General features: G+C 51.9%; 4 protein-coding genes and 1 pseudogene across 4 annotated transcripts; 2 read left to right on the top strand and 3 right to left on the bottom strand.

The window, feature by feature from the left end:
• Positions 1 to 1,326: 1,326 nt before the first annotated feature.
• SAPIO_CDS7054 (uncharacterized protein) lies at positions 1,327 to 5,588 on the top strand (the record flags this gene model as incomplete). The annotated part of the gene is made up of 7 exons (XM_016788993.1): positions 1,327 to 1,391; positions 1,499 to 1,724; positions 1,977 to 2,036; positions 2,214 to 2,401; positions 2,602 to 2,707; positions 2,818 to 4,205; positions 4,304 to 5,588. 7 exons carry the CDS (start codon positions 1,327 to 1,329, stop codon positions 5,586 to 5,588), a joined length of 3,318 nt encoding a protein of 1,105 aa, XP_016640820.1.
• Positions 5,589 to 6,005: 417 nt separating this feature from the next.
• Positions 6,006 to 8,728, bottom strand: SAPIO_CDS7053 (uncharacterized protein; the record flags this gene model as incomplete). Its single annotated transcript, XM_016788992.1, has 4 exons — positions 6,006 to 6,784; positions 6,852 to 7,255; positions 7,564 to 7,662; positions 7,731 to 8,728. 4 exons carry the CDS (start codon positions 8,726 to 8,728, stop codon positions 6,006 to 6,008), a joined length of 2,280 nt encoding a protein of 759 aa, XP_016640819.1.
• A 4,576-nt stretch (positions 8,729 to 13,304) lies between these two features.
• Positions 13,305 to 16,253, top strand: SAPIO_CDS7052 (Fungal specific transcription factor domain-containing protein; the record flags this gene model as incomplete). Its single annotated transcript, XM_016788991.1, has 4 exons — positions 13,305 to 13,870; positions 13,949 to 13,979; positions 14,158 to 14,640; positions 14,709 to 16,253. The coding sequence occupies 4 exons, from the start codon at positions 13,305 to 13,307 to the stop codon at positions 16,251 to 16,253; spliced, it is 2,625 nt and encodes an 874-aa protein (XP_016640818.1).
• Positions 16,254 to 17,192: 939 nt separating this feature from the next.
• SAPIO_CDS7051 lies at positions 17,193 to 17,588 on the bottom strand (annotated as a pseudogene; the record flags this gene model as incomplete).
• An 867-nt stretch (positions 17,589 to 18,455) lies between these two features.
• On the bottom strand, positions 18,456 to 20,432 carry SAPIO_CDS7050 (Demethylmenaquinone methyltransferase; the record flags this gene model as incomplete). Its single annotated transcript, XM_016788990.1, has 5 exons — positions 18,456 to 18,598; positions 19,297 to 19,715; positions 19,777 to 19,981; positions 20,075 to 20,262; positions 20,338 to 20,432. 5 exons carry the CDS (start codon positions 20,430 to 20,432, stop codon positions 18,456 to 18,458), a joined length of 1,050 nt encoding a protein of 349 aa, XP_016640817.1.
• Between the last annotated feature and the right edge of the window lie 5,620 nt (positions 20,433 to 26,052).

Raw genomic sequence — 26,052 nt, 5'->3', positions numbered from 1 at the left:
TTCCCTTTTTCTATCTCTTTTACTTTATCCCTTAGTCAATTGATGAATCTAGAAAAAGAACGAACGAGCTAGACAGCAAGCTTAAGCTGGATGACATTTTGAGAATTGACGATGGAGGCGAAGTCTACATGTACTAGTACTTGCCATCCATCCTGTGCTCGATCCCGTAAATACATGCACGGTATTGCTTTCGAGGCCGTCGGCTTACCCGGCGTGTGGTATTATTGATCGATAATGCGGGCTGGTTCCTCCGGCACAAACCTGCCTCTTGATTTCTGTCATCGATCACTGGTGAGAAGATCAGGCCCCTCCGGGATTACTCGGAACCCGTACAAGCTCTCCGTGCACAAGTTCGCAATGTGCCACTTTCAAGAAGCTCTTCTGGGCACACATGGGATCAAAGGCATGCGAATAATATCCGATTGCTGCTGGCATGCGGGACCCCTGCTGCCTGGCCCATGCCTAGCTGGCCGATGTGATTAAAGTACATCATTATCGTGCATGTACGATGTTGTAATATCACAGCGACGAATCGGGAAAACAGCCAATATTTCCAGCCTCACCTGCCAAACATCCAAGTCGTTCCATGGTCCAAAGACGTGCATCCCTAGTTGTGTGGCGAGATGACGTGGACGGGCAAGCCAAGAGGATCTCCAAAGTACCAATCGCAGCTTCTGAGGGTGTCACTCATGTACGCACCGCCAGAACGTACCTAGCTCGAAACGCCATCGTTCCGTATTTCGGCCTGCCGGGGCATATGAAATATATAAGAATAGCGCATTTTGTTCAAAGGGTGGGCAGGGCAGGCTGCCTTATCGGCTCTCACGGAGGCGCTGCGTGATCACGACGTGGGCCCCAGGCGAGGCGAGGCGAGGCGAAGGCAGGGATGGCACCCATCCTATGCGTAGTGGTTCATGGGCCGGCAAACCTTGCAACGTTCTTCCCCTGAGATAGGAATCCCATAAAGCAATGTGAACTCATCAGGCCCTTTGACCCCAGCTGATGCCGGCCCCCCTTGCACGAAAGTTGTGTGAGATGGAATCGACCATTCTTGGGTGACGAGAATGGCTTGATCTCGATCCTGCGTAGAATGGGTAGGGATATTGATACATAGACTATAGAAGATATATAAAAAAAAGAAGCCCTCCCCTGCACCGAGAGAGGAATGTTACATAGCGAGCCTTCCATTCTTACTCTGTCATCAGATCTAGTGTGTCTATCTAGCATTGACCACCAGACCATACGCTCCAATCTAGGGGTTTTATCCGCAATAAGCCACAGCACGTTTACGTCTATGTTGTACTTGTTAGTATACGTGAGTATGAAATGGACGTTCTTTACGGATTGCATGATGCCCGAGACTACTCGGAGCAGGGGAAGCTTTGGCTAGAGTAAGTCCACCAATTTCTCCTGTAACTGCCCGCCCTCAGAAATCCTCGGGCCATGCCATCAGCGATGATAGGGCTTTCAAGACTAAATACTACTCTTTGCTGCGCAGTATTGTAGCTGTTCACGGACTGGGCGGCCTGGTCTTCGACACATGGACGAACAAGCGGACCAAAACCTGCTGGATCAAGGACGTCCTTCCCGATAAGTTTCCCCACGCGCGAGTCATGGCATTCGGATACAATGCCAAGAGAATCAACCACGGAGCGGAGATTGAGTTTCTAGATGTGGCACGACAGCTGTTGGCTGGCTTGTCACGGAAGAGGAGCCGACCCGAGGTAGGCGAGCTCGAGATGTATCAACGTCTCTGACACGGAGAAAGATCAAAGATCAAAGAGCAGAAAAGGAACAAGAGGAGAAGTTTGGATTTGGTTATGACCGAGGGGTGAATTCCTGTCTTATCCTCCGCTTGCACCAGAAAGAGCTCTGCTGCGGTGTCTAGTTCTATACCCCAATGGGGTATCATGATAGATTCTTCCACATCAGCCAGCTCCACACCGACTAACACGGGTTTTTGATCTTACCCACAGGAACGAGATAGGCCAATTCTGTTCATCGCGCATTCCCTCGGCGGTCTAATCGTGAAGAAGGTATGACATGCCCCAAGTTTCCCTCGAGACGGAGAAGAGAGAGTGAGATTGAGAGAGACAGAGAGAGATCCACAAATCTATCCCAAGATGGGCAGCTGCAAAGTCGCAAAAGCTGCAGACACGCAAAGAAATGTAAGAAGCAAATGCTAAGCCCCAAAACCTTTCCGTGTCACACAGGCAATCATGCTGTCCAATGAACGAGCAACCGTCCTCGCCAATTGTGCCCGAGGCTTCGTCTTCTTCGCCACCCCTCACTGCGGGAGCAAGCTCGCCGACATGCCTGCGATTCTGCAGACCTTTGGCAAGTTTGTGCTGGATTCACCGACCAACTTTATCCGGAATCTGTCGACGAAATCGCAAGAGCTGTGAGTTTTTTTTTTATTGATTTTTTTATTGATTTTTTTTATTGATTTTTTTTTTGGCTCATTTTTATTTATTTCATTTTTCGCCTTATTTTTCTACTTTCTTTTTCTTCTTCCTCCTAATCTTCTTCTCTGTCCCAATGGCAGCGGGCATCTAACTTTCGATTTCATTGGTGTAAGTGCTAAACTGGTGAGAACATCAGAGAGGAGCTGCATCATCAGTTTTGCGAGTTTCTCGTCTCCCGCTCGATCCCCGCCGTCAGCTTCTACGAACTCCTGAAAACTAGAAAATTCATCAAAAAGTCAATAGTAAGAAATATCTAAAATAAAATAGAAAAAATAAGAAGAAGAAAATCTATAAGAAGCCACCACTTCTTCGGTGTCTCCCAACCAGCGCCTGCTAACCCCAAACTCCTCAGATCGTAACTCGGGACTCTGCCATCCTAAACGTCCCCGATGAAGACGCCCTCGGCCTCAACGCCGACCACTCCCAAATCGTAAGGTTCAAATCCGGCGGCGACGATAACTTCCAGGTGGCCATCCACCGGATCCAAAGGCTGGTATCGCGCATCGGCCACCTTGACGACCTGCAACGCTCTGCGCGCAAGTCCACATTTCTGCCCTTCATGCCTACGAGGTTCTTTCTGGGCCGCAAGGCCGAATTGGCCCAGCTAAAGGACTGGTTCTTCCCGGAGGGGGAAGGTGGAGGAGGCCATTCTCTGGCTGCTGTCTCTGATTTCAAGGTCGTGGCGCTGTTTGGAAAGACTGGCGCGGGCAAGACGCAGTTAGCCCTGAAGTATGCAGTCACCCACAAGGATGCATACGACTTCGTCTTCTTCCTAGATGCGACATCGAGCGTGGTTCTCCACAATGAATTCGCAAAACTCCGCTATAGCCTCAAGATATCCGACATTGGCGGAGACCCCGTCATGCAGATGAAGCAGTGGCTCATATCGCAGGCCCCGGGCCGCTGGCTGCTCATCTTCGACAACGCGAATAACCTCCAAGAGGTCATGCCCGTAATCACCCCCGTCGCGCGATCGGGCCACATCATCATTACCACGCAGGACACTCGTGTTGGCAGCAACGAGTTCGTTGATAACAGCCTCGAGGTACCTATGCTGAGCCCCGAAGAATCCCAGCAGCTCCTCTTCGACCGAAGCGGCATGGAGTCGCCCAAACTCGACGAGGTCGAAGTCGCCAAGCTCCTCGTCGAAGAGCTCGGATACCTGCCGCTGGCCATCAACTCGGCCGGCACGTACATTAGCGTGCGGCAGAAGTCCGTCAGGGAGTACGCAGATCTGCTCCAGCACCACAGTCGCGAGATGCTAGATCACCGCCCGGACGCCTCGTCGTACGAACGTTCCGTTCTGGCTGCCCTAGAACTCAACTTTCAAGCCATCGATACTCACCCGGGGGCTTCGGCGTTGTTTTCCCTCCTCGTATTCCTGGACCGCTCAGAGGTAACGGAACCGTTCCTGGTGAGAGGCGTCACGCCGCAGCATCGATGGGGCCTCGACGGCGAAAATACCCTCGTCGATCCGGCATCTCGATACGTTCCAGCTGAGCTTATCGCTCTCATCAACAATGGACCGGCTTTTGACGAAGCGATTGAAGATTTGGTTTCCCATTCTATCATATCTTGCGAAAAGAGAGATGGGGTCGGCCGCTGCATTACCATCCATCCGCTGTACCACAAGTGCGGTCGACTTCGGATGTCGCGAGAGGAACGACAAAAGCATGGAAGTGGTGCTCTTTGCTTCTTGGCCCATGCTTCACCAAGCGATGAGTATTCTCTAGAAGATAGGTTCGTCAAAACCCATCCACAGATCGATAAAACCCTGATCCTTGTTTGTTACAACTAGCAGTTCCTCTAAGCTAACAAACCCACCTACTCTTTCCTAGCCTCGGAACCATCGGACGAGCTTGCTTGCCGCACATCTACCACTCCCTCATCATGTACAAGGAACCCGAAAACGGCCTCAACTTAGCCTACCTCGACTCCATCGCCCAACCCGACACGCCACTAACACCCCGGGAACTTATATCCGCCATGATCCTCGACGCAGAGATTATGTACGGCGAAGGAGACGAGCAAAAGAACCGCGCCCTTCTCGAATGGGCGCACGATCTCCTCGCATCCTCCAAGAACATCTACCTTCAGGCGCGGGAGATGGAAGTGGGCCTGGCCATCGGGTACTACGAATCCGGAAACTACCTCGGGGGCGCCGACGCCGCGAAGGCCTTTTTGGGTCCCGTCAAGGACGCCCTTGCGAAAGACCCCGGCCTCCGGAATTGTCTGACCAATGCTCAAGTTGGCGTTGTCGAGGTTACCTTGGCCGAGTATCTCGTAACCGAAGTCTCCGTCGACGACAACTTCGACGAGAGCTTCGGCCTTCTCCGGGGATGGAAACCTCTCGACCCAGACAAACCGAGCAGTAAAGAGAAGAATACCCTAGGGATATTAAGCCAGACGCTGGGAAAAGTCCACAAAGACCACGGAGACTGGGAAGCCGCCGAGGAGGAACTCCGTCGGTACCTGGACCTCTACGCCGTCAAGGGCCAGCAATTCGAAGGCTGGGCGGCGGGAGACCTCGCACACGTCCTCATGGAGATGGACAGGCCCAAAGCCGCCGAGGTCGTCGTGCAGGAATACTTGGCCCCGAGGCAGGGGCTTCTCACGCCTAGCGAACGCGCGAGGGACCGTCGGAGCGATACCATGTATCTCGAGATGCAACTGGGCGAGGCGCTTCTGTTACAAGGGCGGAATGCTGAAGCCGAGGAGGTCTTCCAGGAACTCTTGGCTCGGTTCCGCACCTTCGGGCCTCTTCCCCCCTTTGAAAAGTTTCGCTTCTTCTTCTCACAGTGCGCCCTAGCTCGCATCAGGCACTTGGAGGGCCGTTACAAGGAAGCCGTCGAATCGTGGGAGGCTGCTCTGGAGACGGCTGTCAAGGAGCTTGACACGGAGCATCAGGAGGGAAAGTGGGGTCGTCGTACGTTCTTTCCGGGCATCGTATTGCTGAGCATGGCGGATTGTCTTTATCGGCTGGGGGAGAAGGAGAGAGAGAGTGCGAAGGACTTGCGGGAGGAGGCGACGGGGATTTTGGCTGAGGCGGCTACGCAGCGCTGGGTGTTGGGATTGGGGACTTATTGGCTGGCTTGGGTGAAGGGACATCTGCCCGAGGCTTAAATCAAGAGCCTCCAAGTCTCATAAGAACGGTACTTTTTCGTATTCAGTCTTGCTCGTACACTTTACATAGCCAAGGTGTGGTATTCGCCAGGGCCACAGCTTATCAACAGTTTTCAAATTCTCATAGCCACCACAGAATATTAAGGGCCTGTATTTTTGAGACCTCCAAGGACTGATATACCTTTTCCCGCTTCTCCCCTAAAGACTAATACATTAGAAGAAGTAGACGGAGATAAACTCCTCAGTATAGAAGTAAGGAGGTAACTCTCCCCTTCTCCCCGAACGCCAGTCTAATGATAAAATATACCCAAAGAAGAAAATAAATAAACGAGAACGAAAAAGAAGACACAAGAAAGAGAAAAAAAAAACGCGGTAACGATACCGATACTTCCTCATTGACTCAACGACGAACTTCTCTTACACCTCTCGATTCCTAGAGAAGAGCCGAAAGCCCGCCTTCTCTTTCGTCGGAGGCATCCGGATCTCTGGAGAAACTTCAGCCAGCGGAGACGAAGGAGGACTATCCGGACCGCCATCAGCCCCCTTCGGTCCCCCCGGTCCTCCCGGCCCTCCCCCAGGCGGGCCCTTCTTAATACTCTTCCACTGCATCCCCAAAGCACAAAGAAACGTCGCAACCGCCAACCCCGTCCCCGTCAAAAACACCCTCGTACAAGCAAAATTATACGCCTCCACCACAAGCGGCCTATATCTCTCCTCCACCTTCCCCAACAGCTCCGTCGCGCCGCTCTCGACAATAACGTGCCCGCCGCCGTCCAGCCCAGGAACGTGCCGCAACCGGCTCGCGAGCAAGTTATTCAGGATCGTCTGGCCGACGGAGACGAAGACGGCGGAGCCGAGCTGCTGCGAGAAGAAGCTGATGGCGATGCCCGTGGAGACGTCTTCGGGCGGGAATACGGTTTGGACGGCGAGGTTGACGGTCTGCATGCCGAAGCCGAGACCGAAGCCCGTGAGGAATTGGTAGGCGATCCAGCGCGAGGAGGGGGTGGTCTCTGTGAAAGTGGAGAGGAGGCCTTCGCCTACGGCCATTATGGTGGGGCAGAGGAGCATGGAGGGGACGTAGTAGCCGAGTTTTTGGGTGGCTGCGCCGGAGATTATGGAGGAGACTACGATGGAGAGGACGAGGGGGATGGTGTAGATGCCTGATTTGACAGGGTCGACTCCGAGGACGGCTTGGACTGTGGAGGGAGTTAGAGGGTTATGGTTGAAGGCTTTCAGGGTTGAGAAGGGAGGGAGGCAACTTACACCAGAGAGGTACGTAGTAAATAGCCAAAATCATAGAGCCGGCAAGGAATACCATAAACCCAGCTCCCGCCAACATCGACCTCTGCCGAATAATCCTTAACGGCACCGTCGCCGTATCAGGCATGAGAACCTGCACCGTCGCGAACCCGATGAACATGACGACGAAGACGACCAGTAACGCCACGACGCGGGCATCTTTCCACTCGTACTTGGCACCGCCCCACTGGAGAGCGAGGAGAAGCGCGACAATGGCCGGCAGGAAGAAAAAGGTGCCGAGCGGGTCGAGGCGGAGGATGTGCTGCTTTACGGAGGCGGGGGGACGAGGGGGTTGGGGGATGTCGAGGAAGAAGAAGAGGGCGATGAGGGCGACGCCGCCGACGGGGAGGTTGATCCAAAAGCACCACCTGGATTAGGAGGAGTTTTTTGTTAGTTTGGGTGATGGGGGAAGGATATATAAAGGGACATTTGGGACTTGCCTCCAATTCACGGCGCCTGTGAAGGCTCCGCCGATGAGCGGACCAATAACGGAGGAGAATCCGAAGACCATACCAAAGATTGCTAGACGAGAAAGAAAGAAAAGAGGTTAGCAAGGCGAGAGACTTTTTCAACTCTCAAGAGTGTTGGCCTACCTTGGAATACTGGTCTCTTGGCTAGCGGAACCATGGGAATCATAATCATCATCGACCCAGTGAAGATCCCCGCCGATCCAAACCCAGCAATCGCTCGCCCGGCAATGAACACGGCAGACGTCGGCGCCGCTGCGCAAATGACCGAGCCAACCTCGAAGACTACGATGACAATCAAGTACGTCCTAAATATAGAAAAACGGTCAGCCATTCAGTTCGGTTTCATCTGGCAGACAAGATCCGTAAAACTAACCACTTGATGTGATAAAACTTAAATATTCTCCCAAACAACAGCTGAGACGCCGCCGTGGTAAGCATGTACGCCGATCCATACCAACCGATATCACCGAGACTCTGAAAATCATCTGTTATGCGCGGTATCGCCGTCGCGATAATCGTTCGATCCAGAGCGACAAGGAACAGCGCCATAAAATTCGACAGCATAATCGACCAGAACCGCAAACTCTTGGGCTTAAAGTTCTTTTCCGGGTCCCCGAATGGACCCCCGGGAGGACCACCGCCGCCAGGAGGAGGAGGACCTCTCAGTCCTTTGCCCCCCAATGCAGGAGAATCTAGGCGCCCTACCCCAGCTCCACGGAGAGTCTCGGCAAGAGCGTCGGAGGGGGAGGGAAGGGGAAGCTTTGAAATGCTGCCCTCTCGTCGTGAAGATCCACTAGGTGTTGAGAGTCCGTCTTTGGCAAAGAGGGCGCCGTGTGCCGCGAGGTCGAGATCGGATCGCGAGGAACCCCCGGCGTTTAAGTTCTCCATTGCGACGTCGAAGCTATCTCGAGGCCCGACAGAGTGGCTCGAGCCTTCTCGCTTGGCGAGCCTGCGAGGGTTCTTCAGCGGTCTCAGGGGAGGATCGGGCAGTGGCTTGTGATTGAGGTAATATCTCTTGTCGTAGGGTTCAGAATCGGCCCAGTAGCCCTCGTAATCCCTAGGGTAGTAAGGCTGTTGGTAATAAGGCTGGAGCTGCTGAGGTTGTTGTTGTTCTTGTTCTTGTTGGTGCTGGGGCTGATGCTGCTGATAGTGATAGCTTCGGTCCTGATGGTAACCATAGTCCTCGTCCTGGTGCGGCTGCTGATGGTATTGGTAGTCCAGGTCTAGGTCGTGCTGTGAATAGTTGTGGGAGGAGTGAATTTCGCGCGAATCATGGCGGTGGTGGGAGGAGATGGTGAATTCAGAGGCTGAAGCAGCCGGGGAACGGCCAGCCGTGGGGGAGTCTTCTCCCCAGTGAGAAGAGCGAGCCATCGGAAGAGTGGAGGGAAGGGAGAGAGGTGTGCCCTTTCGGAGATTGGATGCGGCTTATACCTAGTATGGGGGCGTGTGTATGCAGTCTTTTGCTTTTCTACTGTATCCCCCGGTGGCTCTTCTGCAGACCAGCGCTGCTGCTTATGCAGATCTCCTAGTAGCACCGAGTCCTAAAAGAGAGTGGTGACACTGGGGCTTGCTTGAGCTCGTACAGAGTTGCTGAGCTTCAGGAAGGCCGGGTGGCTTTCTCTGTGATTCCCTCGGAAGGGCCAATGATGGCTGCGCAGGTGGAGTTCCGGTGAGATGCCGCGCCAGAGAAGATGTCACAACAGCAAACCGGACGCCACAGGATGAAGAAAGTATGCGTAGGTGAACAGCGGAATGGTGAGCGCAGGATGTAAGCTGCAGCTTGCTATTTACGGCATCAAGAGGGACGTCGGAGTTTATTCCCCCGTCTTTTTCCGTTCTTTTCGTGTGTAACGAAGAAGTAGATATAAACAGGTTTGTTTCCGCTGCGGGTTTGCGAGGCTGTGCGTGTGCACCGTGAATCACCGAATTAGGGCTACAATGAAGAAGACAATGAAGTAAAACGAAGAAGGAACGATGGTACGGAGCAAGAGAAGCCCGGGTTCGACAAGAGAAATGAGGGAGGAAGAGGGAGAGAGAGAGAGAATGCAGGCGAGCGGGCGAGTCGAGGACAATAACTCATTAAAGATGCACCAGCACTGAAACTAGAAACACGAAACTTCGATATATAAGATGAGATGTTTCCCAATGCCCCCCATTCTGGAAGAAGAGAGTTTCAGGGAATAGAGACCCGGAGTGTCAGTTTGGAGATACGGGTCTCACAACATCAACTGACGAGCCTAGGAAGAAAAAAGGAAAAAAAAAAAAAAAAAAAAAAAAAAAAAAAAAAACTGGAAAATGAAAAGAGAGCACGATAGTGCCTCTGACAAGACCGCACAACATTGAACATCCGGGTCCGGACGGGAATTGGGGGCATATGGACATATATGCCCGGAGAGCATGACCGAACATCCAGCCCAATCGCGTCAGGGCTTCTTTACGTCCAAAAGCCACCAGACCATGTCTCTGTCTTGATCGAGGGCTATGTACTTAAGGTTTGCCACCATCTTGGCGGTTTGGCGGTGTCCGGGTCTCCTCTTCTCTCGGTAATCTTTGAGTCCCCATTCTTCTTTTTCTCATTCAGAACGGTCGCACTCTGTCATACTTGACAGTTTCCCCGTGGAAGCAGGGTGATGCACGGTAGAAGGAGGGAGGTGCCGATAAAGGATAAAGACAGTGGCCGACGGAAAATTGCCAGGCGGGTGAGCTGAGTGGTTCGCCACGAGTCAACCGCATCTCAACTGCATATGAGCGGGGCAACATTGCATCGTGCGTTGCTTGTTTCTGTTGTCAACGAGAGCAGACGCGACTTCGATGGTCTGTTGTCCTGTCTCGACCCAGGAACTGCAGGTAAATCTTCTCATCTTCTCGATTTGCTTTTTCTCCGTATTTAATATGAGAGCGGGTCTCCATGTCTCACCTGCCTTGTTTGGCTCTGCGAATTACCTGCATGGAGAAGGAACACTGAAGATCCTCTCATCGAAGACGAGACGTGGTAAAGAAGAGACAGTCAAGCAATAGAGGCTCCAATGCGGTATCATTTTTCAATCACTGAAGATTGCAGTGGACCGAGTAGAAGATACGAAGCTATTCCCAAATAAAAGGGCATACTTCATTCACATTCGGTGGAAGCTGGCGATGCCAAAGCAAGGGGATGAACCTGCGCTATTCTGTACGGGTGTTGGTGTCCATCCTGTCATCCGGGATGGCGTTGGGGAAGTCCAGTCCAATTCAGCCCAGTCCGGTTGGACAGTAGGCGCAGGCTCGAGGCCACAAAGGCCAGGCCATCCACAGCCGAGCCTGCGGGTACTTGTATTGGCTGGGATACCGGGGGCTTGGATAATAAAGAATAACGGGTGGGCAGGGCCCAATATCTAGACGGGATAAGTCGACGCTTAATCCTCAGCTGCTCAGCGATTGGACGCAGGCGGTGAGAGTTAGTGACGATAGTGACGCATGGAGTGCAGGAGAGACACCATCAGATGCGTTGATGCGATAATACGAACACAGCCTGTCTCTTTTGCATGTCACGCATAATAGGCAGTTCGAGCCAACATGGAGCTGAGGCAGCTGTGCCGACGGTTAAAGTGGTGAGAGATACTATACAACTTGAAGCAATCCGGGATGAAGCAGTGAGCAGTCCAACCAATTCAGCAATGTTGGGTGGAGGGTCCTTGGCGGAGAGCTAGTTTGTCGGCGTTGATGAATCAATTGGAAATAGCGACGCGACAAGAGCCCACCAGGTTTAATTGCATGAACCAGTCAAACTTGGAACGTGTGTGTTCGAGTCTTCAAGATTGGGGATGGGATGATGATGCAAGGTGAGAACCTGATCCAGGAATACGAGCAACAGAGCCCACGTTTAGATTGTGATAATGCCAATGCCACTGCCAATGCCACTGCCAATGCCTGCCGCCAGTTGATATCGGCTGCACAATCAAAAACAAAGGAAAATGGAAGCTGCTCAACCTGTCCATCTTGTCATTTGATGATGTCTCTCTCTCTAAATATCTTGTCCATCCATCTCAAGCAAACGTGTCCGCTCCTCTCCTGTCCACTGAGGTGCTTGACAAGAGTACTAATATTGATGTAAAGTGCTTGTACCGAGTAGTCCAGACATCGTTACAGTTGGCTGATATGAGCTTCCCTGCCAAAGACGAACCACCACCCGGCGACATAATCCAGGGAGACGAGCAGATCAACCAACTCACGACATCTGCCGATACGAATCTGTTCAAGACAAGACATATCAATCATCATCACTGGCGGACATCAATTACCACGGTTGTCTCGTGCAGCTCCCCAAATTTTTTCTTCGTATAAAAACTCGGTCCCCAGCCCTTGCAGCCCACCTTCTTCACTTGGTTCACCGGTTGCCAGGCATTGCAAAGTATAAAGGTAATGCTGGGGTATTGCTGGGATAGTACCAGGGTCCTGCAACTGCAATTGCACGAGTATCACGAGTATGAGTCTGCTCTCCCTTGCATCGTCGAGTCTGAGCGGGCGGGCAGTGCGCTGGGCTGGAGTCTGGCATGAACAATGAGTGAGTATTAAGCCTTGGAAAGCGGCTTGAGTTGAGTTGTCCTCGTAGCCCTTGGAAACAAGCTCCATGGAAGCTTTTCCCCCTTCATTGCTCTCGCTCGAGCCTTCTCGTAATCCTCCTCTTCTCCGTCCATCTTCATCCATCTCCCTCTTCCTCCTCCCTTCTAGAAGAATTCCGGGTTTGTCAACGAGAAGGGTAGATTTAAAATATAGCCTGGACGCGGGGAAATCATCAATTGATCACAATTCATCAACCATCTTCTATTTTCTCCGCATCGCACGGGCAATCACTGTTTCACATTTAGTTCAGCCCTGCCATTGCCCGACGAATTGTGCCGAAGACCAGCTCCAAGCTTCCCACAACAGAAACGACAGAAAAAAGTGCTATTCGAGCTCAAGGGAATCATACAATCAAGTCAGTCTCTTTTCCAGGGTCGAGTTGAGTGTAACTCTCGGATCAGGAGTGAAGGTGAGTTGAGTTGTTGCATTCTCGTGATTCGCCAGCACTCCCTTTTGTCAGCGAACTACGGAGGAGGCTGCTCCTTCCTGTCCCACTTCCCCAAGCCTCACCGAACTTTGATCAGGATTTCTGCCTAGAATCGAGGAGCCGCGGAGGTGTCAACCGCTCGCAATTGAACATCAACTCAGCCCCTTCACGTAGTCCGCATGTCCCTGCGGAACATCAAGACATCTAGATAGATCAGTTTTCAGTTTGCTCTTCCCCCCCCCCCCCCCCCCTCCCCCTCCCTTTTTAGAAAACCCCTTCGAACACTGCGGATAACCCCCCTTTTCTTTCTGCGTCCAAGGTCAGCGGGCAGTCACCTTCGTCAACTCGGCTGTCACACCGCGGCTTGTTAGTGATCTTGTATGTCCTAATCAATTTGTCTTCACTCTCTCCAGTCCCCACTATTCTTGCTGTTCTCATATTCGTCATACCACGACCCTCAGTCAGGCCTATCCTTGGTCCTAAAATAGCCAACCTATAGGGCTGGGGACTGGCTCCATCAGGGCACAGTGAAGCAAAGAACACTGAAGCTAATACACCATCAAAGCTAGTGATAGCTGAGGCATTGTACTACGAAGTATTTAAGTCGAGGTAACACACATTAGTTCTGACCGCCAACGCTTTCCTCGGTCGTCAGCCATAACCTCACCCGACAAGCTCGGGTGCTTCGACGTGTCTCGGGCCCGAACCTCCTCACGGAACTACCCGAACCCGAGGACAACCTTCCTCGCTCCCATTGCTCGCCCATCATCACTCACGTTTGAGCCCGAAGTAATTCGGGCATTACCTATCTTGGTCTATTCGGCTACCGGCAGCTCAGTTGGGACCGTCGGGAGCCAAGGTGACTACTAAATTCCCCGACAAATTAAAACGTAAAATTACCTGACGAGGACTGGAGTCTCGATGGCTGGGGAACCGCCCCAAGTTCCGGCCGTCACGGTCTCACCTCCCTCTGCAAGGGCATCCGGCGCTACTGCTTCCGCCACTGCTGCTTCTAATGCTGCCAATCCAACTTCCAACCAGCAACCCCAGGCCAAAGACCAGCAACAGCTGCCCCACTCTCAGGTCGATATGGCCGCCATCAAACTCACCAGGGGCACGTCCTGCGTGCTCTGCCAGCAGCGCAAGGTCCGCTGCGACAAGAACAAACCATGCGCCAACTGCGTCAAGGCCCGCGTCGAGTGCCGCGTCGTGCCGCCCCAGCCTCCGAGGCGTCGGAAGAAGCGTCTGCAGGAGAAGGATCTCATCGAGAGGTTGAAGAAGTATGAGGGTTTGCTTTCCGAGAATAATATCAAGTTTGAAAGTATCCATCCCGAGTTGCTTTCTGGTCAAGGGGGTGCCGATGGTGGCGGGGGAGGAGTGAACGATGAGGTGACTGAGCTCGAGACGGATTTTGAGGGGTTGAGGACGAGTCCGAAGTCGAGTACCTCGGCGTCTTTGAGCTCGGGGAGGAAGTCACAAGCTGAGAGGTGAGTTTATCTTTTGTTGTTGGATGAGATGAGATGTAACGTGGGTATGTTGTATCACAGAGACTGACGATCGTACAGATCGCCGAACTGGATTCCATTTCACAAGGAGGTAAGGGCATTTTTTTTTTCCTATGTCTTTATTTTGTCACGGCCGGCGTCGCGAATTTCAGGGCCATTCTAAGACCCTACTATATGCCATCCGTCCATCCATGATTAATCTATCTCACTTCCCTCCTTTCTCACCAATAAGTCTACATCGCTGTGAACTCGACTAACATCAATTCTAGTTCCGCGCCAGTGAAGAGCTGCTCTTCGACTCATCCGAAGAAGAGGTCGAGGGTTCCAAAGTCCACCAGGCCTTCGACAAGATGTACGAGAACCAGGAGGGCTTCCCCTTCATGATCGGCGGCCGCACCACTTCCGTCGCTCACCTACATCCGCCAGCCATCCACATCTTCCAGCTATGGCAGGTCTACATCAATCGCGTAAACCCTCTTCTCCGCTTAACCCATACACCAACCATCCAGGGCAAGATCATTGAGGCGTCGGCGAGACTTGACGAGACACCGAGGCCCCTCGAGGCCCTCATGTTTGCCATTTATCTGACTGCTGTGAACAGCATGGAGGAACAAGAGGCGCTGGATACTTTTAATGAGTCTAAGACGATGCTGATGAGCAGGTTTCACTCGGCGCTGCAGCAGGCTCTGATCAATGCGGGATTCATGAGAACAAATGAGCTTATGGTGCTTCAGGCGTACACTTTATACCTCGTATGATTTCCTTCATCTATGATCTTCATAGGCGGTATGGTTGCTAACCTTGTAAACCTCAAATCTAGATTGCGGTTCGACAATTCATGGATCCTCGCCAAATCTTCTGCCTCATCGCAATGGCAGTCCGCATGGCTCAACGAATGGGTCTCCACCGCGACCCAGCTCTCATGGGCTATTCGCCCTTCGAGGTCGAACAACGCCGTCGCCTCTGGTGGACTCTCGTTGCTTATGACGGACGTATCGGCGAGATGACGGGTTCTACTGTCACAGCTCTCTCATTTGCCAGTGATACCAAGCTTCCGCTCAACATTAACGACGCTGACCTGCACGTCGATGGCAAGGAGCCGCCCACACCGCACGCCGGCGCTACCGAAATGCTCTTCTGCCTAGCCAGGTTAGAAATGTCGTTGATCGTGAGGAGCGATTCGCAACGAGATACACCTATCAAGCCAAACGCGTCCTCCGACAGCGGTCCTGCTAGCCTGCCAACCCCCGCGAGCTCGTCCACTCCCGGGGCCAGCAGCGGCGTAGCAGCAACTGCCAGCACACCCAATTCCGGCTCCGGCGCCTCAGGCCCGCCCATCCCTACGGTGCGAGTCGTACCGAGGGATAACATCAGCTACACCCTCGATGGTTTCTCCGCCCACATCGAGAACCAATACCTCCGGCACTGTGACGAACGCATCCCGCTCCACTTCTTCACCCTCACCATGGTGCGGCAATTGCTCTGTAAGATGCGCATCCTCGCCTTCCTCGTCCACATAGGCTACGGCCAAGACAACCCCCTCCCGCAAGACCAGCAACAACAAAACCAACAACACCCCTTGGACCAAGCCAAGCGCGACTCCCTCTTCCGCGAAGCCATCCAACTCATCGAATACGACAACGTCCTCCAGAACGCGCCCTCCCTCCGCTCCTACAAGTGGTTCACCTACATGCACTTCCCCTTCCCCGCCTACATGTTCCTCGTCAACGAGCTCCGCCGCCGCACCACGGGCGCCGCCGTCGAGCGCGCCTGGGACGCCCTCACGGAAAGCTACGAACGGAGGGGCCTCATGAATAAGTTGCATAATCCCATGCACATGGCTTTCGCGCGGCTTTTCGTCAAGGCGTGGGATGCGCATGAGGCGGCGCAGAGGGAGCTGGGAGAGACGGTGGCTGAGCCGAGATGGATGGCGGAGTTGAGGGCGCATACGGAAAAGTCGAGGAATAGTAATAAAGGGGTCGGAGGAGGGCCTAGGGGTCGGGAGATGGACGACGGAGCCTCGACGTCTTCGTTTATGGGGGGTATGATGATGGGGGGAGGGGGAGGGCCGGCTGGTGGGTTTCCTGGGTTCCCTGCGTCTGTGGCGTCCAGTGTGAGCGGCGCTGGGATATCCACCCCGCAACGGCCTCTCGGACAGGTCAACTTGGCGCCGTTGGTTAGTCCGCATGTTGCGCCCGAGGAGCAGGAGAGGCAGCGGAGGCAGGTTAGTGGACAAGGGCAGGGACAGGATTTGGCGGATATGGATTGGAGCTATATTATGCAGGAGTATAACTCGGGGGGACTGGCTGATTTTGGACAAGGGAGTGGTGGAATGGGGGGAGGACAAATGGATATGTATCAGTAGATGGAGTTTTTGGGACATGAATAGTACTGTAGGCCATTCGGCCTGGCGAAATCCCCCCCCCTAACGAGCGATTCCATGTCTCCGATGCACGTTAACTTAAAAACGAGCGAGTCGACACCGTCGGCAGACTTATCCGGTGATGAGAGCGCCGCGCAACTTGAGGCAGGAGCGAGCCAAGCCGATCCCTGGAGGAAGGAACCACCTGGGCCAACAACCACACCGAGTAAAGCATATAACGATCAATAAACGTCAGTGACGTTAAGGGATCAGCCAGCCAAGCTGCTAGTTAAATCCGTTCCCTCTTGGCTGCTGGTTGAAAGCGCTTGAGGTGGTCTCGGTTCGACCCCTGGTTGGACCTGGATGTAATAGGTTTTTCGCGGTAAGCTGGCAACGGCGGGTCCCGATAATTTTTTTTCCCTTTAACTTGTAAATATTATTATTTTTATTTTTAATTTTATTTAATTTAAATTTTTTTTTTTTCTCTATTTCCGTGAACTCGACGCGCCCTCGTTGTTGGGATAGGACTGGGGGGATTATAAATAAAGAGATCATGTCAAATTCCACCTTGGTCGATAAATACCCACAACACTCTTCGAAAGATGTTTCATGAGGCGCAAGAGAATTCCCTAAAAATTAAGGATTTTATGTAGTATTTGGTATTCGATGCTACGGAAGGGAACTTTCCAACAAAACTCAATCACCAACACGACAAGCATTGGGCAAGGTGTTCCGGGAGTGTCTGGTTTGAACCCAGTCGCGCAGCATCTATCATGACGAACTCGCAGGATACAGCAGACCTTCGACATCCCACTAGCAGTCCTCACAGTCATGCTATACTCACGGTTCCTCAGCGACATGTACATGTACGTCTTGCATATCAGCGCTACCAACTACGCGTTAGCCTTGCAGACGTTTGGAGAGGACCATCATCCGGGGACCTTACTCTGATAGGATTTTTTCAATCTCGGCTACTACCGCTTTAGCCTTGCCGACGGTTGTGTCGCCGCGGCGTACGCGCACGAATACCACAACGGGGTTATTCTGAGCCTTTGGCCTCCACCCAAGCCGATAGACTCCGATCGCTCTCCAGTTCACGGCGTTGCACGCGTCACGGATCTGGTCGCATATCCCTTCGTATTCTTTGGTGATCTTGTGTTCTTTGCCAACGGGGAATAAACGGACGGGAGAACGATGTACGGAGGGACCTGGTTCCTGTGGCGGTTCGTCAAATGGATGGAAGGATCTCGCTAGGCAAACAAGACCGCCGGGAATTCCATGGTATAGTGTTCTCTGGCAATCTTCCCTGGACTTGCCAAAGTCGGTAGTTGGCTCCATACTGGGCAATGGACAACTGTTCATATCTTGAGATTTTGAGATGATAGAGGGAGTGACTCGGTAGAATCAGAAATGGAAACTGGTACCGTGTTGACGGAGCCTCGGCAGGTATTGCCCTCCGGGACTGGTGAGGATGGGGCCCTCGTGTGTTTTATAGTCAAGCTGGTTCTTCAGATGTCTTCAAGTAATTTCTAGTCGGATTCACATGTCATAAGGACCCCATGAAAGGTAAGTCTAGTGAAGATATGAGGCCGCTACTATAGTAGGTTCAATTTTTCCAAGTCATAAGAGTGTAAGGCGCAAGGCGAAGGTTACCTCAGTCTAAGGATATGCTCCTTAATCTCTCCAATGCCACACACTCCGCTTGTTGGCTTCAAAGCCTTGGTGGATGAACGTTAAATGCTATCAATGTACCGAATAATCCGCTAGAGTCGGCTCTAATAGAAATACTAGCCAACCAACCCTTCAAATTGATCTCTTCTCCTTTCGGACCGTAAACCCAGAGCACAGGTTGCCCGACAAAATCAGAAGACTTCTTGGCGAACTTAGAGCGTTACCTCGCGATGCCTCTCGAGCAGCGCCATAAATATCGCCATCAGGGGAGAGGCCCAGGGCTGAGAGGATTTGCTGGGCAGCGGTCACTAGTAGAAAGTCAAAATACCTCCCCCAGCAACCTGCATTAAAAGGTACCTACAGTGTAGTGTCGAGAGGGCCTCAACCGTACTAGGAAACCCATGAATTATATTACCCGTGTAAACGCTGACTAGTGGGCGGAGTTCGTTGTGGCCATCAAAGAGCGCGGCTGCCGTATTTTGCCGCTTCCTTGTAGCATTCTCCTGGCTAGAATAGGTCAGCTTCGAGGGTCCATCACGAGGCGATAATGGTGATGACGAAGACGATGAAGATGAGGATGGTAATGCTGAGGATGATGATGTTGAAATCATGGGAGATCCCAGTTCCCAGGCATGAATGCAGAGGAGAGCTGAGGAATCCGGTTTGCGAGGCGGATGCTGGGAGAACGGGCGTACAGGCCTTATGCCATTAGCGTAATCGGTGCCTTGAAGGTATTGCTTAGACCCCCTCGATTTAGTATACCTAGCAAGTAGGGGAGGTTTTCTTTCTTCATGGCCATAGGAAGAAACACATCGAGGATACGGAGAAGACATCGGAGAAAAAGTAGTATATATTCCCTTCTATCCTATATTATCCTATATCGTAACTTATGTAATGTATCGTAAGAGAAACATAAATATAGAAAAAAGAGTTCGTTTCATATCTCATAAGCCATCGTGTCGTTCCGTGTACCAAAAAAAAAGTTGAAAGGCCGAAGAAAAGGAGCCGGCGAATATCCCGTCTGATTATACAGATGCTCTTTGCAAGTCCCAAGAAAGACAAAGAACATTGAAGTAAGGAAAAAAGAAACAGAGGAAGATGAAAAGGGGGAGAGAAGAGTTCGTTGCGGGTGTACCGGGTGGAATTGGAGAGATATATCGCTCGCTCGCTACGTCAAAGTTAAGGGTATTTGCTCTCGCAGCATTCGAACATGAAAAAGGCAAGGGATTTCGCGGTAAAGCACACTCGAATGGGTTTCCAGGGAAAAGAGAAAAAAAGGGGGGAAAAAAGGAAGAAGCCAGACCCGAGGTTGAAAAAGAAACCCAATTTTAACCCGGTTTCTGCGCCCATACAGAAGTCCACCAAAGAAACCCACAAACTCCCGGATCCCTAACAGCAGCCTCCACACCCTTCGCCAAAACCTCCGCCTCCTCGCCTGTGAGGTCCAGCTCCCTATGCTTGGCCAACACGCCGGCGACGAGGCCGTCAACGAGGAGCTGCATGTAGAGGGCGACCTCGCGAGTCTTGGCGTCGGATTTGGCGCGCGGCCGGGGCCCCAGGGGTAGCCTTTCGCGGCGGACGCCGACGTTGACGAGGCCGGCGGAGGAGAGGGCCGTGGGGAGGTGGGAGGGGAGGGAGGGGCTCCAGCCGTAGCGGTGGGCGAAGTCGGTGTTGATGAGAGAGAAGAAGCGGGTAAGAAGGAGGGAAGAGGGGGATGGTGGGGAGGTTGTGGGCTCGAAGACGGGGATGGGGGTTATATCTTCGAATTCGACCCAGCCGCCGGGACGGAGATGTCTAGGATCGTGTGTTAGTGAGGGAAAGGGGGGCAACAAATGGGTGAAGGATGGACACCTACTCGTAGACGGAGGAGATTAATTTGGTGGGATTTCGGATGGTGGTGATGAAGCAGCGGGCATGGATATAATCCGAATTGCGGTAGGCTGGGGGCCAGTCGGCTTCTAGGTCGTCGATTTTCCATTCGACGTTGGGCGGAGCGAAGTACGGTTGTATGGGGGAGAGGTCTATGCCGATAACATGGGCGCTGGGATATCGGTCTGCGGCTGTGAGACGAAAGATGAGAGACTGTACTGCATTAAAGAAAAGGTCGATTTCTTTTTATTTCATTATTCCCCATTCTCTCGCTTCAAACTTACCCTCAATGGCCCAGACACCAGAACCGGTGCCAAGGTCGATAATTTTTTGCGGACTGTCGCCGACGGGAGCAAGGCCTATGGAAGAGCCGGTAACAACCTTGGCCATGGAGTGCTTGATTTCCTCGCGGTTCAGTTCGCCCTCATCGTTGGGGAGCGGATACCTCCCTTCAACGAATGCCTGATACCGGCTGTTTCGGGTGAAGAAATGAGTTGTTAGTATATGATGAGGGCATGTTGAGGTGGAGGAGAAGGACCGAGCCTACCGTCCGTTTTCGTAGATGTGATATTTAGTGGCGGTTTCTATAGATGTGAAGCCCGATGAAGCCGAAGACGGCTCGTAGTCGGATGTGAAGTCCATGTCGGCATCGTTTGAGTGAAGCGAGCTACCAAAGTCCTGTTGGCCTTGGGCCCCGTTCGGTTCATTCATCTTTCCCGAACGAGGTTGTCCGGGAATGAGTCTCGGAAGGAATGTAGGTGTGGACTATGCTCTTACAGGTGGGAGAGAAAGACGAGAAGAAATTTTGAAAAAATTATAGTCAATAAAAAGAAGAAGGTAAAAAGACCCAAAAAGGCGGGTAGGGCTAAGAGAGAGGAGGAAAGAGGCGGTCTTATTCGGAGTCGGTCAGCTGTCGTTCTCAACTGAGCTGTAAGAGTGGATCGGGGCGGATCGAGTGAGAGGAGGCGGATGTGGATGGGGGTGTGCATGTAGAAGACAGGAGACACTCCATAGTCTTGCGAAACAACTCAAGGAATTCTCCCTATTATGTTCTCTTCCCCCTTTTTCTTTTCTATGATTTTCTCTCGCCTTTCTTGTACGAATAAACTCGCACTCCCTTTTCGCAACGGCCTGAGTTGAGTCACTGCAGGATGTCGTGTGTGTTGTTGGTATGCGTGTGTGTGGAGGCGGCACTCCAACCAAGCCGAGTCGGAGCGGAATGGTTGGCGGAGAGCTTCAGAGTCAGGGGCGAGGCGAGGATGAGGATTATGTAGTTCCCGAAGGACTGGGAAGGGAGGGGGTGGGCCCTATAAAAAAAAGGGACGATGACGGTACGATTGGAACCGGGCGGGAGGAGAATGGGGGGGGGGGGCTGTACGAGCGAGTAGTGGTAGTTTAGGGTAGGAGAAAGGAAGTCGAAGGGGGGTGGAGAAGAACGTCTGGAACCAGCGTGCCGGACTCGTTCTCTTCCCTTCTTTCTCTGCCTTGTTGATGCAGGCAGGAATGGGGAGGGGGGAATGTGGGATGTGCTGCGGCAATGGGGCAAGAGGGTTGATAGACCAATACAAGCACTACTTCGCGCATCGTCGAACGCTACGAGGGACTGAGTAATAATAAGAAGGGGGCATGGGAGCATAGGAGTCGGCCAGATGTACGATTTTATCTTCGGATTAGGACAGGGATTGGGGGCTTATATCCGTGCTATAGCATCATTAAGTCACTAACTTCGTCGTCGTACTCCGTAGGAGCGGGAATGGCGTTAAGCTTGAAATAGATCAGACAGGCGCTTGGAAGAATATGATATTTGATAAATGGGCGACAAAGAGGCTGTCGAACGCAGAGTGAGAGAGCGAAGTACTTGCACAGTCTGAGAAATGACAGGCCAGAGTACGAAGCGACCCATCAAATCAAGTGGCACCAAGCGGGAGCAGAGGAGACACTGGAGCGATCCAACGTTGATGTGGAGAACACTACCCATGATCCATGGATGTTGTCGTCCGGAAGACTTGCCCGGAAAGGGAAAGGGTTGCAGGGCCTGGAAATCGCTACGAGGTGGTGGAGCGTGCAGCATGGGTATGTCGATGAAGTACTTCGTACGAAGTATGGAGTATGGATGTACACTTTGATGTATCGAGGAATGGGAATGAGAATTAAATACGAAGTACTTCGTGGGTTATGTAGCATCAATTGACGGCAGGGATGGCTTGGGGGATACGCACCCGTTAGTAATTAGTACATCCCATATCCCAGAGAAACATGCCGTTTCTCGAATATTTCGACGTTCCCGTTAATATCCATCTTTATATTGAAGTGTCAGTTTTTTTTTTTTTTTAACCTCACGCGGTCCATCAATGTCTTTCTCTGGTGTGTTTCGTAATATTTCGTAGCTGTACAAACAAAGCACAGCCCTTCATACAAGTATACATCGAATGTAGTGTTCTCACGATATCCAGTCCTCCGCATGTCCCCAATGCTACCATGCTATACACGACACTACATGTATTGATGCATGTAGTGTACATGGTGTTCATATTAGTGGACTTCGTACTGCAGTCCTTCATCCACTTGAGGCCTCGATTTTGTCTTCTCCCCCCCACACCCACTGGCTCTCTGCATCCCAATGGGCTGGTTCTTGGGATTAATCGTTGATGATTGCGGTGTATTTTAGTATACTTTGCAGTTGGCTACTTTGCACGTGGGCACTGAGAACTCCACCATCGTACACTTCTTCGTCACGGCAGGACCCGCCCTAACTTTTTTTTTCCCTTCAATTCTCCCATCCTGCTCATGAGGACATGGGCCTGGAAATAATACTCGGGACTCTGGATTAATCGATCAAATCTCATCTTATTCTCAAAGTGCGTGAGGTTCTCGCTGCACCCGCCAAAAAGAGGCGGACAAGACCCCACTCCAAGTGGTGTACGAAGTACCACGCATACAAGTCTGTTTGGCATTTCATCAGAAGTATGCACTACATCAATACAAACAGCGATCAGCAGCAGAGGCGCAAAGGCAGCTTTGAATTAGCCATGCAGGTGACGTGGTCGATTTGATGGCGATCAATATCACGAATACAATAATTGATACTTCATGCTCGAACCCTTCAATTCAGGGATGCCGTTGAAAGTACAAACAAGGCTTTTTGTTGTCCTCGTAGATGGGACCGTTGTACCGCGTGCTGCAGTGGTACGCCGTTGCCAATCGATTCATCAATGCTCTATTCAAGATGACCAGGAACACAGCATGAATCGAATCCAACCTGCGAGACCAAGTACACTACATCTACATACATATCGTTATCAAGTAGGTAAATCAATGACTGTCAATTCATCAATGATGGAGTAATTGTGTTTGGAACAAGGGCGAGGAAAAATGATACCAAGGAAAATAAGCTGAACCTACTGCTGGGTCTTCCATCACTCTTCTATCCACTGGGAAGCGAACCCCATTCCCCGGCGGTAAACCTCGCTGCCGGGAAACGAGGCAACAGGAACCGGATAGGCGGGAAGCGTGGGCCTGGGTTAGGCCTATGTGCTTCATAGGCTGCCGGGAAGGGCCCTGAAACAATAGAGAAGGAGAGAAAGGAGGAAAAATCCTTCCAAGCCGTGGGAAAGGGTACTTCGTTCTCGGCAGGCTAAGCCAAGGACCCAAACTGTCGGATCCCCCGACGAAATCTTGAACCATTCCCTTCTTTGACTCCCTCCATCGACCGGCCCAGGACTGAGCCATTTCGCTTGAAATACCACCTGAGCCCTACTTTAGCCCTAGGAACCCTATCTTAGTGTACACAGGTACGCCGCTCGTAGACGATAACGATGACGATGCGGGATTAGAATACGCCCGATTTTGACACTAGTTTGCACTTGGAAAGCACATAACTCAAGCCATCAGTCGATCTGGTCGATGGTTTTTACATTACGTACTTCTTTCCCCTCCACCAGTCGTGGCTATCACTAGGTTGGGGACAATCGATTGATTCCTTCGGTCTCCCCTCCAGGCTAGGTGTACATTACCTGCTCCTCGGCTGGACGCAAGCGTGGGCAAGATCAAACTGCAATTCGTGGAGAGGACCCGAGCACATGGTACGCTGGCTCCGCGAAGCAGTCAACCAGCCCAACGGCGGTGATGAAACAGACACTAGCCTGCCTGCCCGGCAGTGAAGTATTCGTGACCAGCAGCAGACTGCAACGTACTAAGTATACAGGAATTGCGCAGTCTTGGCTCCCTCTGCGAGCTGAGCCCTCTTGTTCTGCTGCTGTCTTTGTCATTCCTGACAAGTTCCAGAGCTGCATCCGAGAGAATTGAAAAGAACCGGCCCGGACTAGGATTAGTTACCCATCGGCTTGGCCATACAGCTCTCGTCACCTTCACATTATTGCCTATTCAAGTGCGTCGTACATGTACATCGTACCCGGTGTAGCAACGGAAATGTTGTGCTTTTTCTGCCCTGCAAGCACTTGGGCGCGACCTACCTCAATAGTCCGTGTGACTATTTCGTAGTGTAGGTGGACGTGGCCATCCAGATCACGACAATGGACCCAGCCGTCTGGGTCACCAATAGCGGAACGACCCTAGCACCAACCCAAGTGCATCATCCCCTCCCCCCCTCCTTCCCCCTTCCCCTCCCCTCCGTCGGGTCCAGATGTCTGTTGGCAGGCTTGGACTCAAAATTTTTTTCCAACCCCCATCCTCGACGCCTTTTGTCTAAGCGAAGTTTTTGCCCCAACGGGCGCCAACGTCGTATAGAAATGCATCAGTGAGATTACAAGGTGGAGTATCGTACATCAAATGTATGTGTCCACTATGTGTTCTTGCAAGAGAACCAAGTGATCCCCTCTTTTTTTTTTTGCCCGACCCGACCAATGATGCTTTGTTTGCGTTGGACGAGGTACAAATGGATGAGCACGTTCGTCCAGAGACACACCCCCAAAAGTCCCCTTGTCATTACGTTACCGTTGTCGGGGATGCGGACGTGCTTTTCCGAGGATATTTCTCCGATTTATTTCTATGGGTAAAGCCACGCCCCGTTTGAAGTGTGGGCAAGATGGGGGGACGGGATGGACTGTTCCACTTCGTGGGTGCTCCAGAGAAACGATGGAAACATTCCGGGTTCGCGGGAGAAGGATAAGACTCGTAAAACTTGATTTTCTTTTCCCCTCCCGAGAATTAAAAGAGAACGATAGAAATATGCAGCAGGATTGAGGAGATCGAAATGTGTGTGGTACATCTACGCAGTACGAAGGTACATACATCCTCGAAGATGTTGAGCAAGCCGCCTTCTCAGGACCAAGTACAGTGTAGAGCCACATTGCGCGACAAACCCCCCCCCCTAAAAAAAAAAGGAAAAAAAGTATTTTCAAGAACCCTGTTGCCGGATTTTATTCATGTTCTTTCGAGTTTGCAATGGAAACCCTAAAAATTCAAAACGTACAGATGTACGTTTGGGCGGGCGGGGGGGAATATCAACCAGTCTACTTCGTAGACCCCCTGTCGATGCTTGTCCAAACTCTTGGGATTCTCCCCGAATTCACAGATTGCGGAAGTTCCTGCCAGCAAACAAGAGTTGATCAGGAAATATTTAAGTGCACACCCCCTTTGCGTTGATTTAGGGACCTCGGTTTACAAGGAGAGGGGGCGAGTTTTGTGTACCTGCTAGGACACCCAGCTGACCGGTTCCACGTCCAAACTCTGCACGGCGACTGGCTCTGGGACATATGGGAAATCCTTTGTGTGTCCGAGTCGGATCTCTGGCCCGTCCCGTGTCGGCATTTACATTTACCTGGCCATTGGTGAAAAGAAGAAATTAGCTGGTCAACACCCATGCCCCGAAAAGTTTGCTCGGGAAATAGTATGATGGCAAGCTCTTTGACCGACATGGCCCATTGAAAAACTAGCATGAGGCGGCCGGTTCGTGACCCTCCCCCCTTATATTCCAACTAGAATGCATGAACTGAACGCCATCCGGTGAGCGGAGAGGAGAGGGAGGGGAGTGGTTGGGAGGCCCAGCGAGATGAAATCATGATCTGTATTGGCCCATTGTCCTCACTCGGCTCCGTCAATGCAACGCTCCCTATGCAGAAACAATAGTCCTTCCAGACCAACGTGAACTCCCTCCCTCCCTCCCTCCCTCTGCGGTGTGGGGACGCAGAAGAAAATGAAAACACCATCAATAAATGGGAATCTTCCTGTGTATGGGAAACAAAAGATCCTTGAGAGATGTAACGATGTTGGTGTCGGCGGTCGCATAATACGTCTTGTTTTA

Source organism: Scedosporium apiospermum, assembly GCF_000732125.1.
Source record: "Scedosporium apiospermum strain IHEM 14462 chromosome Unknown SEQ_SAPIO_0110, whole genome shotgun sequence".
NCBI classification, from domain to species: Eukaryota; Fungi; Ascomycota; class Sordariomycetes; order Microascales; family Microascaceae; genus Scedosporium; species Scedosporium apiospermum.
This window is presented reverse-complemented; position numbering and strand designations above follow the sequence as displayed.